Source organism: Triticum urartu, chromosome 1A (genome assembly GCF_056163025.1).
Source record: "Triticum urartu cultivar PI428250 chromosome 1A, HENAU_Tu73, whole genome shotgun sequence".
Taxonomy (NCBI): Eukaryota; Viridiplantae; Streptophyta; class Magnoliopsida; order Poales; family Poaceae; genus Triticum; species Triticum urartu.
The window spans coordinates 3,297,030-3,311,701 of NC_141873.1; the positions used below are offsets into that span (position 1 = coordinate 3,297,030).

At 45.2% G+C, this 14,672-nt stretch overlaps 1 protein-coding gene and 1 long non-coding RNA gene across 2 annotated transcripts; both read left to right on the forward strand.

Moving 5' to 3' along the window:
- Positions 1-6,277: 6,277 nt before the first annotated feature.
- On the forward strand, positions 6,278-7,294 carry LOC147988166 (uncharacterized). Its single transcript, XR_015618552.1, has 2 exons — positions 6,278-6,665; positions 7,091-7,294. It is a non-coding gene; the product is annotated as an uncharacterized LOC147988166 (long non-coding RNA).
- Positions 7,295-7,584: 290 nt separating this feature from the next.
- Positions 7,585-12,237, forward strand: LOC147988167 (uncharacterized). The gene is made up of 5 exons (XM_087534111.1): positions 7,585-9,706; positions 9,887-10,113; positions 10,350-10,418; positions 10,792-11,477; positions 11,595-12,237. Exons 1-5 carry the CDS (start codon positions 7,585-7,587, stop codon positions 12,235-12,237), a joined length of 3,747 nt encoding a protein of 1,248 aa, XP_087390237.1.
- The last annotated feature ends 2,435 nt before the right edge of the window (positions 12,238-14,672 follow it).

Below are 14,672 nucleotides of genomic sequence, written 5' to 3' on the forward strand. Positions count from 1 at the left end.
TAGTCTCCCACTTGCACTAGAGTCAATAATCTAGTTCACATCATTATGTGATTGCATTGAATCCAACACCCATGGTGTTTGATCATATCTCGCTTGTGAGAGAGGTTTATTAGTCAACGGGTCTGAACCTTTCAGATCCGTGTGTGCTTTACAAATATCTATGTCATCTCCTAGATGCAGCCACCACGCGCTATTTGGAACTATTCCAAATAACTGCTCTATTATGCGAATCCGGTCTACTTCTCAGAGTCACCCAGATTAGTGTCAAAGTTTGCATTGGCGTAACCCTTTACGACGAACTCTTTTACCACCTCCGTAATCGAGAAAATTCCTTAGTCCACTAGTTACTAAGGATAAGTTTGACCGCTGTCATGTGATCCATTCTTGGATAACTCTGTACCCCTTGACTGACTCATGGCAAGGCACACTTCAGGTGCGGTACACAACATAGATGTAGAGCCTATGTCTGAAGCATAGGGGACGACCTTCATCGATTCTCTCTCTTCTGCCGTGGTCAGGTCTTGAGTCTTACTCAATACTCACACCTTAGAACACAGCCAAGAACTCCTTCTATGCCGATCTATTTTGAACTCCTTCAAAAACTTGTCACGGTGCATACTCATTTGAAAGTACTATCAAGCGATCTTGATCTATCCTTATAGATCTTGATGCTCAATGTTCAAGCAGCTTAATCCAGGTTTTCCATTGAAAAACACTTTTCAAATAACCCTATATGCTTTCCAGAAATTCTACATCATTTCCGATCAACAATATGTCAACAACATATACTCATCAGAAATAATATAGTGCTCCCACTCACTTCTTTGGAAATACAAGTTTCTCATAAACTTTGTATAATCCCAAAATCTTTGATCATCTCATCAAAGCGTATATTCCAACTCCGAGATGCTTACTCCAGTCCTTAGAAGGATTGCTAGAGCTTTGCATACTTGTTAGCATCTTTTAGGATTGACAAAACCTTCTGGTTGTATCACATACAAACTTTCCTCAAGAAAATCGTCGAGGAAGCAATGTTTTGACATCCTATCTGCAAGATTTCATAAATAATGCAGTAACTGCTAATATAATTCCAACAGACTCTTAGCATCGCTACGAGTGAGAATGTCTCATCCTAGTCAACTCCTTGAACTTGTCGGAAAACATCTTAGCGACAAGTCGAGCTTTCTTAATGGTGACACTTACCATCATTGTCTGTCTTCCTTTTAAAATACATATGTACTCAACAGCCTTACGACCATCGAGTAGTTCTTCCAAAGTATATACTTTGTTTTCATACATGGATCCTCTCTCGGATTTTATGGCCTCGAGCCATTCGTCGGAATCCGAGCCCACCATCGCTTCTCCATAGCTCGTTCTTGTTTACTTTTTTGCCCCTATCTTCTGTCTCCGTATCCGTCTCCGTCTCCTCTGACCTTTTACCGGGCATTTGAAGATCTTTCCTGATATTCTTGCCTTCGGCCCATCCTTGGTCCTCTTCGGCATGTTCATCAATGTTCCAAGCAGACTCACAAGGATATTTTTTGTGATATGCATTTGATCAAGGCTATGAGGCGTGTCGAGTATGGGCCAGTATTCCACGTCCCAGAAAACAGATCTCGTCTTCCATATCTTTAGCAGGGGCTCCGGCGCCTTTTTCTTCGTCTTTCCCGGCGAGGGGCACTCTTCCCGGTTCTTCAATAACTCATATATTTCTGCACCGCTACGCTTACGTGGAGGACCTTGATGCTCAGCCTTACCACTGAATAGATCTCCACGCTTTCTCCATGGGTCATCCTTCTCGAGCCATCTTCGATGCCCCATGTACACGATTTTCGAAGACCCGCCATTTTTCGATAGCTGCAGAGAAGTTGTATCATCCATGCACCTCGTGCATCCGCAATATCCGTGGCACAGGATCCAGACATGCATATGGCACAGGATCCGGACGACGACGACGACGATGGTACATTTACCAACGTCGATAAGTACTTCAACGAACATGGGTACGGTGACGAATTCTTGGGGCCACCTTCTCAAGAACCCAACCCTGCAAAAGACGATCATGATCTAGCTGGTACCCCGGAGAAACCCAATTGCAACAGGCGTCGTCTGGCGTTCAGTTCTCAGGAGACGCCTCCAGCTGCCGCCTTCACCGAGCCTCAGATAGCCGAGGTGCGAAATATTATCAGCCCCAACACACTCAAGAAGGCGGTCTCTGAGCAAAACTCGATCCCATTAGAGCAGAAGAAGAAGGGACGGAAAAGAAAGAATAACAAGGGTGTGAGGCAGCCGGCACCGAGTACGATCCGTGCTCAAGAAGGGCCACCTTCACCTAAGGATATCTCGAGGAGGCTGCATGTGGCGGGTAGGCCGATGCTACTGACTAATCTGCTCAATGCTGCAACCGGTGCTATGCGGAGTCTGCATGATAGTGTTCTTTCTTTGGAGAAGCGGCGTCTCTCCGAGAATGATGTGGCATACCCGATTTTCGTGGCCAAGGTGCCAGAGGGCAAGGGCTTTGTCGATAGCACCATCAGGGATATGATCATCATGCGGTTTGATGACATCTTCACTATGTTGAACCTTCATCCAATGTTCTAAGCAGGTTCTTTAACACATGTTCTAAGCAGGTTCAAAACTCGTCTTAAACCTCAGAAAACAACAGGGGGAAAATGATTTCCCGGTCATTTCTACGGTCCCAAAATGGTGCTTGTGAAATTAGTGTCACGCATTTGCTGACCAGCAAAAAAAACACGACCAGGCCTCACCAAGTCCATACATACCGGCATTTCCCTGGCAAGGAAATCTACTTTCTCATAAATGCAATTTTTTTTACTCGGATTGTACGACGCAGAACTCTCGGCCAGTGCGGCCATCAACAGTACTTCACCTGCCATGCCTCTTCAAAACTAGTAATAGGACGTGCCGATAGCTGCGTCTTGTCTAATCAGCGTGCTGCACATGCATCAAAACACGCGCCTGCATGTTCCACTTCTTATTTCTTATGCCAAACAACTGCTGCTCCTTAGAGCAACGCCTACCTATTTTGCCCCGGGTCTGTTTGGGTTCGATGCGGACAGAAAAATCAGCCAAACGCGTCGACCCAAACAGATTGCACGTTTGTTTTTCGTCTGCCAGCTGACCTAGTCCTGGCCTAATTTTACGTCTAATTTGCGTTGGCGTGGACACAAACTGGACGCGCGCGGCAACCGCCTACTCCACTCCCTGGCCCACTAGTCGGTGGCACTTTCACCATCCTCTCCCACCCAAGAACGACAGCAAACCCTCGCCGCCGACGCCGGTCGCTGTCGCCGCCCATTTCTCAGGTGCCTCTCCCAGCAGCCGGTGCCAACACATCTCCCCCGACGTCGCCACCTCCCACGTCACCGCCACCACCGTCTCGCCGAAGCAGATCCGAAGCTTCCCGTCTCCACCTCCCCATGCCGCTGTGAGCAGGGAGCCGCCCCCGCCAACTCCTTTGGCCTGACGCCAGCAAGCTCATCGGACACCTTCAGGCCAGCAACCTGGTCTATGGGTGGCGTGCCTCCCTTCACCAGCCGGCTCCTTCGTGGACGGCCACAAGTTGTTCGACAGTTTGCCAAGGTACAAAATGAACTTAGGCGACGAGTTCATTTTTCATAATATCATTTGCGACTCTGACGATTAATTGTCCGAGGATGAGGAGGAGATCTTGGCTGCCGTGTTGGTCCATCACCACCTCAATAGCCATCACCGTTGTTCCGTGGCTCCATCTTGGGGCGCATTCCGGCGTTGGATAGCAACCGAGAGAGCGGGCCATTTCCTTCTTTGGAAGCACTACTTCAACACAGATAACCGTATGACAAATTCCGGCGGCGTTTTCGTATGGCTTTTTCAACCGTATTCGAGAGGGGGTGGTCGGATATGATGGTTATTTCGAGTGCAAGGGGGATGCCCTTGGAAAGATTGGCTTCTCATCTTATCAAAAATGCACTACAGCCCGGTGATCCTATTGATGAATACGTTCGTATGAGCGAGTCTATGTGTCAGAGTTACTGTACATGCTCTGCAAGACCGTGATTGCAGTGTTTGGCCCTGAGTACTTGAGGGAGTCCAATGTTCAAGATACAGCCTGCTTGTTGGCGATGAATGCGGTAGGGGCTTCCCAGGGATGCTTGGCAGTATGGACTGCATGCACTGGGACTGGAAGAACCACCCTTCTGCTTAGGAAGGGAAGTATAAGGCCCATGTCAGGGCTTGCACTGTAATACTTGATGATGTGGCCTCACAAGATCTCTATACCTAGCATTCTTTCTTCGACATGACAGGATCATACAATGATAACAACGTGCTTCAATGGTCGCCTGTGTTTGCAAGGCTTGTCGAAGGAAACTTTCCCCCGGTGAATGTTACCATCAACGGTCACAACTACGGCAAAGGGTACTATTTAGGTGACGGTATCGATCCCCAATGGACCGCTATTGTGAAGACAATCCCCAACCCTGTTGAGTGACGAGGAAAAGATTTGCCCAAGAACAAGAGAGTGCTAGGAAAGACATCGAGCGTTCCTTTGGTGTTTTGCAATCTCGATGGGGCATCGTTTGTTATCCTGCTAGGACTTGGAGCACGAAAAAACTATGGGAGGTGATGACTACTTGTGTGATCATGCATAATATGATCATAGAAGATGAGCGTCCGGAACATCTCTACGATCAAGGATTTCAATTTTAGGGTGAGGATGTTGTGCCTCGGCATGAAGGAGCGGCAACGTTTGGACATTTCACCCAATTTCATCAGGAAATGCGTGATTGGAAACTCACATGCAGCTAATAAATGATTTGGTTGAGTATATGTGGGCTCATGTTGGCAACCAATAGATGCATCTTTTTTTCACATGTATTTGGGACCAATTTAATTTTTATTCGTCTTGTAGAACTATCTAAATTTATTTGGTTGTGAATCCATGCTTCCTATTTTAGTTTGGTTTTGAAACTATGAAAAAATATGTTCAAAAACGGCGGCAGGCCGACTACGCATTCAAATTTTGGTCAGCGTGTTGGACACACTGCCGATCCAAATCATAAACCGAACGGACGTCGCCAATCCAAATGGACAAACAACGAATAAAAACGCCGTCCGATTGGATCAGCCGGTTGGAGTTGCTTCTATAACGTGGCATGTGTACCAAGTCGCACAATTGTCTCAACCTTGCACGCCCATGACCCCTACTACCTATTTCTCTAGGAAAGGAGCATGGGGGGCAGAGAACTGACATGTGAGGATCTCGATGATTTGTTTGACGAACACGATAAGGTCAACCCAGGCCGCCGTCCACAATAAGCCGCATCCAGAACAATCCTTTTATAGTATCTCCAACATGTTATATGTTAGTTTTTTGGCAAATGTCCATGTCGTCAACTAACAAGCTATCATACAACTCTCGAATGGCTTGTATCTAAGTTATCCAAAAGATGATGAGAAAATAAATGTGATTGCTCTTTATTTTATCTTGTAGCTTGTGCAAAGATTGTTGGTTAATCTACATATAGCTTTCTTCTCTCTGCATTTATTACATGTCACATAATCACTATGTTTTAGGTGGCAAATTTACCGACACCTATTTTACAACTGTTGGAGATGCCCTTATACAAATAACTTTATTACGTCTTTGACCATGTCTACTATGCACGTCTGCGGTTCTAGTTAGTATAATATAGTAATATTATTCAATAATCATGCATGACCAGGCGTTCTATACCTACTAATAAAAGAAAGACTCAATTACACCACAGGTGTCTGAACTTGACGAGAAAAGTCAGTTTCGTACTAAAACTTGCGGTGTAGATCTATGGTGCTCATCACGTTTGTATACATACAAGGTGTTGATGTGGCAGGCCAGCATGGCACCGGCGCCACCCGACAGTGATTGGGAGGCGAGCACGAGGGTGTGTGGCCTTTTTTTGGCAGAAAACACCTTAAAATTATGTTTTGTCATGAAAAAGCGCTTGGAATCTTTAAAAAAAACCCTCAGACATGTCTCAATGACCCTTGGGACCCACCCGTCAGGAAACAAATACAAAGAGAAATTAATACCCGCGAACTAATCGTTTAAAAATGGTCACACGCTAGCCATCACACCAACTCTTACGTGTTGTTCCCCTGAAAAAAGGGAAAAGATGACTGCCGAATGTGCTGGTTTTTGCATTATCGTCCCGAACGCCGTTTGTAGCACTGGATTAGGGTCACCAATCATAAAACATCCAGAGAGACAGGTTAGCAAACTAAAATCGTTCGGGACGTCTTCCTCTTCCTCTTCCTTATCCATTCCTCCCCGACAGCTCACCCGCACCAGTCGACTACTCCGCTCGAGAGTGATGCACCAGTCGACTACTCCTCCCAGCGCCGTCCTCCTACCTCCCTCTCCTTCCCCTTCTTTCTCTTTTTCACTCTTGTTCATCCTATCCATTTTCTTCCTGCAGACGACCCGAGCTCCCGAGTCAAGGCATCCATGGCCGCCGGCCCTATGCATCGTCGACGGACTCCCGACGCCTCCCTAACCCTTCGCCGCGCCCAGAGCTCCAGCCCTGCTCCTGGTCATCGCCTCCCGTGCCTCTTGCCGCATCTCCTGTGCGTCATCGCCGGCCCACGCCCAGCGGCGCCAAGGCCCACGGCCACGTTGGCTCCCGGTGCGTCTTCCTCCTACTCACCGCCGCCTCCCTGCTTGGGCAGGCTCGCCCTCGCCCCCAACCTTCTGCTACGCAAGCACAGTCTGGATTCCTTCTTTTTTTTATGTGCTTTTGGTTGTATGATCTTCAGTGTTCAGATAGTACTACATGGGAATTTATTGAGATAACATGGCTACTTTCATGTTAGGGAACAAAAATTAGAGTGGAAAACATATTAAGTTGCCATCATTTTCATCGCTACAGCAATTTTTATGCTGGAATTATACGCATGGTAATGTTAGTTGCCATGGCAAAAATACTTTCTAATACATAATCATCGTAATAAAAGTTGCCATAAGTTTTTATGATTTTTGGTTGTATGATTTTGTTCAATTGGTATTGGCTTATATCACATACTCGGCTGTGATGTATGTTTTTGTAAGCAGTGGCTCACAGGCGATCAGCGATGAGGCAGCGCAGAAGGCAAGCAGCGCGCGCAAGAAAGGCAAGGAGATTTGAATGAAGCGTTACATGGGCCCAGGGGTGTTGGGCTCGAGAGAGTGGGCCGGCGGGCCGAGTAATACTTGCGTTATATAAGCAAGCGTGTAAACCGTGACGGGTATGGAATTTGAAATCAAAGCATTCTGTCCTCTCGTTCTGCTCTTATCTCCTCTGCTCTGTATCTCTCTCTCCCTCGACTCCGTTTTCCCCTTGCTCCTCCTACCGCCACTCCGACTCGCCGCCGTCGAACTCCGACCGACCCTAGGTCGTGACAGTCTGGTATCAGAGCCGTCTCTCCGCTTCGCCGCGAATCGCCCGAGAAAATTTTTCCCGACTCGTGCCCAGCAAATCCGAGGCGACGGTAGCGGATCACCCTCAGGTTCGATCTGCGTAATCCCTGACCTGAGGTGGGCTGTTTCGGGGAAATTCGGCGGCCACAATGACATTCAAGCCGAACCCGCAGTCGCGCTTCATCGCGGACGAGATGGAGGCGTTTCAGGAAAGGATGTTGAAGGAATTCACGGAAATCCGCGCCGTGCAGAGAAAATTGGCCACCGTCGACGGCCTCAACACGCAACTAGCGGCCCTCGACGCCAAGCTGACCGAGCAATCAGCGCGCCTCGACCAAGTCCAGGTCAAGGTCGACCTCTCGTGCAACACGCTTGGCCAAGTGCAGCAGAGCCAGGCGCATGCGGTGCAGATGAGCAAGCAGCAGGCAGTACCAGAGGCGTCGTCACCAACTGCGTCTGAGATCTCCGACGGCATCCTGGGGGCGAGACCACAACCGGTGGGGCAACCACCACCACGTCCGCTTCAAATACCTGAGGTAGCCTCTGTTCATCTCCAACCTATACTCCCAGTGGCAGAGGAGAACACGAACAAGCGGCAATGGATGCCGAAGATGGATTTCCCCAAGTTCGATGGCACAGATGTTCGAATTTGGCTCGACAAGTGCGACGCGTTTTTCAGACTGTACAACATCCCAGAGAGCTTCAAAGTCACGTCCGCATCTCTGTATTTGTCTGATAATGCCGCCCGTTGGTACCAGGCCTTCAAACAATCGGGTGAGTTCCACACTTGGGAGCAGTTCTGTCAGGCGATACTGTTGGAGTTCGATGTTGATGTGTATCGACAGAAGATGAAGGAACTAATGCTCCTGAAACAGAGAGAAACTGTCGACGAATACAAACAGCAATTTCTGCAGCTGGTATACACGGTTAAACTGTATGAGCCGACAATTAGTGATACTTTCCTGGTTACTCGTTTTGTCATGGGTCTCAAGGAAGAGCTCAGATCAGCTGTCGAGTTTCAGATACCGAGTATGATACAGATAGCAGCTCTGTATGCGTCAGTACAGGAGGGTTTACTGCTTCAACAGAAAAATAAAAAATCTAGTTATACCCGAATGACGTACAACAAATCAGACACACGATCTGGATTGGCTACAGGAGAGCTGTGGAAAGAAAAACAGTTGAAAGAGTATCGTCGGGCAAATGGCCTGTGCTACAAATGTGAAGATAAGTTCGTGCCAGGGTACACATGTAACCAAGCAGTACTAGGGGGAGCACAGCTGAAAGCAACAGAGATGGTTGATCCACATGAGATTATTTCAGACGCAGTGTTGGATGCTCTAGTTACAACAGATACTGAAGAGTGTGCTATGATCTTAGCTACAGCCCTGTCAGGTGCAACCCATCCCAGAACAATTCAACTTCGAGCACTGGTGGGAAACAAAGTTGTATTGATCCTCGTAGACTCAGGCAGCACCCATACGTTTGTGGATCAGTCACTGTTGGACAAGGTTTCCCTTACTGCAGAGAAACTTGAACGACCTCGACCAGTGAAGGTGGCAAATGGAGAGATTATCACCTGCACTGAAATAGTTCCTCAGCTCACTTGGTGGATTCAAGGCCACAGTTTCTGTAACTCCATGCAAGTGTTACCATTAGGAGGACATGACATTATCCTAGGAATGGACTGGTTAGAACAGTGGGGGGTCATGAAATGCCATTGGGCTGACAAGTGGATTCAATTTCAATATAAAGATCAGGAGATCAAACTGCAAGGTGTGCTTCCCAAACAACAAGAACAAATAGAGGAGGTTTCTGCAGAACAACTGTTGAAGTGGGAGAAGGGCAATGAAGTGTGGGCTACAGCTTTACTGAATCGCATTGTTATGGCACCTGTCACTGATATACCTCCAGCTGTGCAGCAAGTAATAGATAGGAACAAGGAAGTGTTCCAAGAGCCAATGTCTCTTCCTCCCCACAGAGCTTTTGATCATTCCATCAATCTGCTGCCAGATACAGTACCTGTAAACTGCAGACCATATAGATATTCACCACAACAGAAGGATGAGATAGAAAGACAGGTTAAGGAAATGTTAGATGCTGGCCTAATCACTCCCAGCATGAGCCCTTTTGCTGCTCCGGTACTGTTAGTAAAAAAGAAAGATGGTACATGGAGATTCTGTGTAGATTACAGAAGGCTGAATGAGGTAACTATCAAAAACAAGTTTCCAATGCCTGTCATTGATGAGATATTGGATGAGTTGGGAGGCAGTAAGTGGTTCTCCAAGTTAGACCTGAGGGCTGGGTACCATCAAATAAGAATGAAGGAAGAAGATGAATACAAAACAACCTTCAAAACTCACCATGGACAGTTTCAGTTCAGGGTTGTCCCTTTTGGATTAGCAACTTCACCAGGGACATTTCAATGTGTAATGAACTTTATGTTTGCAGGTCCAAACAGAAAGTATGTGCTAGTGTTTATGGATGATATCCTGGTATTCAGTCTGACCCTAGAGGATCATTTGGAACATCTCCAGTCTGTATTCAACATCCTCAAGGAAAATCAACTGTTTGTGAAAGAATCAAAATGTGTGTTTGCCCAACAATCTTTGGAGTATTTGGGACACATAATTTCTGACAAGGGAGTAGCTACAGATCCTGCAAAGACTGAAGCAATGGTACAGTGGCCCACACCCACTAATGTCACTGAATTAAGAGGATTCTTAGGACTGATTGGGTATTATAGGAAGTTTGTGAGGAATTATGGGTTGCTGGCCAAACCTCACTATTCTTCTCAAAAAACAAGCATTTGAGTGGTCCACAGCAGCTCAACAAGCTTTCCAACATTTGAAGGAAGCCATGATCAACACTCCAGTTTTAGCACTGCCTAACTATGACAAAACTTTTACTGTAGAGACTGATGCCTGTAACACTGGAGTGGGTGCTGTTTTGTCTCAAGAAGGGCACCCTGTTGCATTCTATAGTAAATCTCTAGGAGTGGCAAATCAGAAGAAATCCATCTATGAGAAGGAGTTTTTGGCAATTATGATGGCAGTGGACAGATGGAGATCTTATTTGTCTAGAGCACCATTTGTGATCAAAACTGATCACCAAAGCCTGTGTCATTTGGGAGATCAGAACCTGACTTCAGATTTGCAGAGGAAAGCTATGACCAAGCTAGTGGGGCTGTAGTTCTCTATCCAATACAGAAAAGGAGTGGAAAACACTGTTGCTGATGCTCTCTCCAGAGTAGCAACTTGTTTGCTGTGCAAAACATATCCACCAGTAAACCAGTGTGGGTGCAAGAGATCCTAAATTCTTATGCTGTTGATCCTGTGGCTTGTTCCATGCTACAGAAACTAGCAGTGGATCCAGCTGCTTGTCCAGGTTTTCAGTTACAGGAGGGATTACAAAAGCAAGATCACAAGATTTGGATGGGAGCAAATGCTGGTCTCCAAACAAAGTTAATCCAGGCTTTTCAAGCAAGTCCTGTGGGAGGACACTCTGGTATTCTTCCAACATATCATAGAGTGAAGCAACTATTCAGTTGGGAAGGGATGAAAGTAGCTGTAGAAAATTTTGTCAAGCAATGTGCCATTTGCCAACAGGCCAAACATGAGTTATGCAAGAAACCAAGCCTGTTACAACCTCTGCCTGTCCCTGACAGTCCTTGGCAAGCAATCAGTATGGACTTCATTGAGGGACTACCTAAATCAGATGGTTACAGTGCTATATTAGTGGTGGTGGATAGGTTGACTAAAGTAAGCCATTTCCTCCCTCTGAAGCACCCTTTCACAGCACCATCAGTAGCCAAAGTGTTTCTCAACAATATTGTGTCAGACAGAGACAAGATCTTCACTAGTTCATTTTGGAAAGAGCTCTTTAGAGTGTGGGGGACAGAGTTGCAGATGAGTACAACATACCATCCTCAAACAGATGGACAGACTGAAAGAGTAAATCAGTGCCTAGAGATGTACCTAAGATGTGCAGTACATGACTGTCCTGCTAAGTGGGCAACCTGGCTGCCACAGGCTGAATTCTGGTACAATGCTACATATCATTCTTCTCTGGGGTGTACACCATAACAAGCTCTGTATGGCCATGCTCCTAACATAGGTCAGTTAGCAGTGCATCCTGTATCTCCACATCCAGATGTCAGGGCATGGATGGCCACCCACACTGAACACACAGTTGCCCTGAAAGATAACCTGGCAAGGGCCCAGAGAAAGTACAAGCACTTTGCTGACCAAAATCGCTCGGACAGAGTGTTCATGCCAGGGGAGATGGTGTATCTGAGACTGCAACCGTATTCTCAATCTACTGTGGTAAACAGACCCTATCACAAGCTGGCACTCAAGTACTTTGGACCTTACAAAATTGTGGGCAAGATTGGGACTGCAGCTTACAAACTGGAACTACCACAGGGAAGCCAGGTGCATCCGGTTTTTCATGTCTCTCAATTAAAGGGCCATGTGCCAGATCACACCCCGGTGTTCACCACACTACCAGTTCCGGTAGATCTGACAGTACCAGGTGTCATTCCTGAAGAAATTCTCGATCGTCGCTTGGTCAAGAAAGGGAATGCCGCGCATTTGCAAGTCCTAGTTAAATGGGCTACTGTTCCGGCTACGTCAGCAACTTGGGAAGACTATGAGGTGCTTAAGACCAGGTTTCCCAGTGCACCAGCTTGGGGACAAGCTGGTTCTTCAGGGGCGGGTACTGTAAGCAGTGGCTCACAGGCGATCGGCGATGAGGCAGCGCAGAAGGCAAGCAGCGCGCGCAAGAAAGGCAAGGAGATTTGAATGAAGCGTTACATGGGCCTAGGGGTGTTGGGCTCGAGAGAGTGGGCCGGCGGGTCGAGTAATACTTGCGTTATATAAGCAAGCGTGTAAACCGTGACGGGTATGGAATTTGAAATCAAAGCATTCTATCCTCTCGTTCTGCTCTTATCTCCTCTGCTCTGTATCTCTCTCTCTCCCTCGACTCCGTTTTCCCCTTGCTCCTCCTACCGCCACTCCGGCTCGCCGCCGTCGAACTCCGACCGACCCTAGGTCGTGACAGTTTTGCCATGGCAACTTTCTGGTTTGTTTTTCCATAGGGGGAAACAACCCATGGCAAATACTCAAGTTAGCTCGTAGCACGTCTACATTTTTCCATGGCAATTTGTTCACATATTTTTGCCATGTAAATTTCCTTTTCACATAAATCCCCAAGTTTGCTCATGGGAAATCCTTTAGGGGGAACTTTAGAACAAGCTTGGCAATTTTATGGATTCCTGATCTATAACACATGGCAATTTTTATAAAATGTGTGCATTTTCTGATCTATAACATATTTCTTAATTATTAACATGGCAAAGTTGTTGTCATTTTTTCCGGAGCACAGCATAAAGTGGGCTCTTTATTTGTCATATCAAAAAAATCTTGTCTTTTTTCATTTGTTTTCTTATACTGGGCTTTTTCTTTCTTTTTAAGTTTTTCCAGAGAAAAAAGTGAGGAGGCGTTCGGGCTGGGGGGGGGGGGGGGGGGTTGTCGTCCTACCAAACGAAATTGTTCGTGGAGTCGGTCCCTCGTACCGAACGAGAGAGTTCGGTCTGGGAAGTCCCCAGCCCGAACGTGGGCGCGTTATCGGGGTCCAAAAGAAAACTCTTACGTGTTGTTCCCATAAAAAAACACTTTACGTGATGTCCATTAGACCATCACGCACATGGGGCTTAAATGAGCTGCGCCGTGGCCCATTTTCACATTATAATTTTTTAATTAATAGATATAATTTATATTTATTATTTTAATTTTGATTGTAAAATTATACATTAATAATATTTAAAATGATATGAACATTATTTTGAATAATATTATTTCTCTTAAAGTGAATACATGAATATAGCCTAAAAATACATGAATCTTTTTTCTGAATACATTAATAATATTTATGTAATTCAACGAATGATATTATAATTCATGACTATTATTGTAAATCATTCATATTATTTTGGTTATGTAATTTTTTTAATAGTCAGGTGTATTTTTTTGAATTATGTGAACAGTATTTATGTAAGCACATTTTTTATATAATTATATTCTTTATATAATTATATTCTTTATAATTACGTGAACATTATTTTAAAAAGTTTACTTCATTTTAGTGATATTATTTATAATTTCAATATTACTAAGTAAAGGAAAATAACTTTTTTTCGGGATTATAAAGGAAAATAACTAACATGTCGGCCGTGACAGCAGCCCATTTAAGACTTATGTGCTTGCATCAAATTGTACTTGATATGTTCGCTAGCCCGGCCGGGTAGTCTCGGAGTCTTCTGTTAGAACCTGGGCGGCGCAATTTTTTGCATTTTATCTTCCTGCTTGTAATGTATCCTGACGGGTGCGGCCCAATGGACACCTTTCATCTTTTTAAGAAAAAAAAACTTCAAGCGGCCTTTTCATGATAAAAATAAAAAATTAGGAGGGTTTCCGCAACAAAAAACAGGTCCCTGCCTCCTATTCACTGATGGGTGGGCCCTGCGCCATGTTGGCGCACCACATCAGCACCCTGCACGTATACAAGTGTAGTTAGCACTGTAGATGCACGCGCAGACCAAGTTCTGTTAGTGATTCAATGTATATCACAAGTTTTAGCACCAAACTGAGTTTTCTCGCCAAGTTCAAGCACCTGTGGTGTGATTGACTCCAAAAGAAATAGGTATTCTTAGTCCGTCATGCAATTTTATGGAAAACTCCATGACTTTTCTGACATTAAACCCGCAATATATATCAAATGTTTTTAAAATACTCATATCTTCTAAACCGTAACTCCAAATTTAACATGTTATATATGAATTTTGATTAAAAAATATGTAGAATCTGAATATGATGTTAATTTACCAGTTAACAATTTGAACAAAATACCATCTATGGTGCAATCTTAATCAATAATACATTATTCGTCCTTTTTCATACTGGTAGTGATTCGGATTGGGGATTAACACATCAGCAAAATCAGGATTGGACATGAAATTGAAGATAAATTTGCTAGATACACCCAATAAATAAGGACATGCATGAAAATAAATAAAAGAAAGACCCAATAAAGATGGGATGTCCGCAATAAAAGAATAAAAGAGAAAATGCAGAGGAGATCCGATAAAGATGAGATGTTGCGCTATTCTCCTATATATAAGAAAAAGGAAAGAGAGGACATGCATGGCAAAAAGTAAAAAAGGAGGCATGCACGACAA

What these genes read in the sequence shown, in the direction of transcription:
- LOC147988167 (XM_087534111.1), top strand. Translation starts at nt 7,585, where the DNA reads ATGACATTCAAGCCGAACCCGCAGTCGCGCTTCATCGCGGACGAGATG. An exon ending in CTGCAAAGACTGAAGCAATG is followed by an intron (nt 10,114 to 10,349) that starts GTACAGTGGCCC and finishes CTTTTACTGTAG; the next exon opens with AGACTGATGCCTGTAACACT. An exon ending in GCACCCTGTTGCATTCTATA is followed by an intron (nt 10,419 to 10,791) that starts GTAAATCTCTAG and finishes TCCATGCTACAG; the next exon opens with AAACTAGCAGTGGATCCAGC.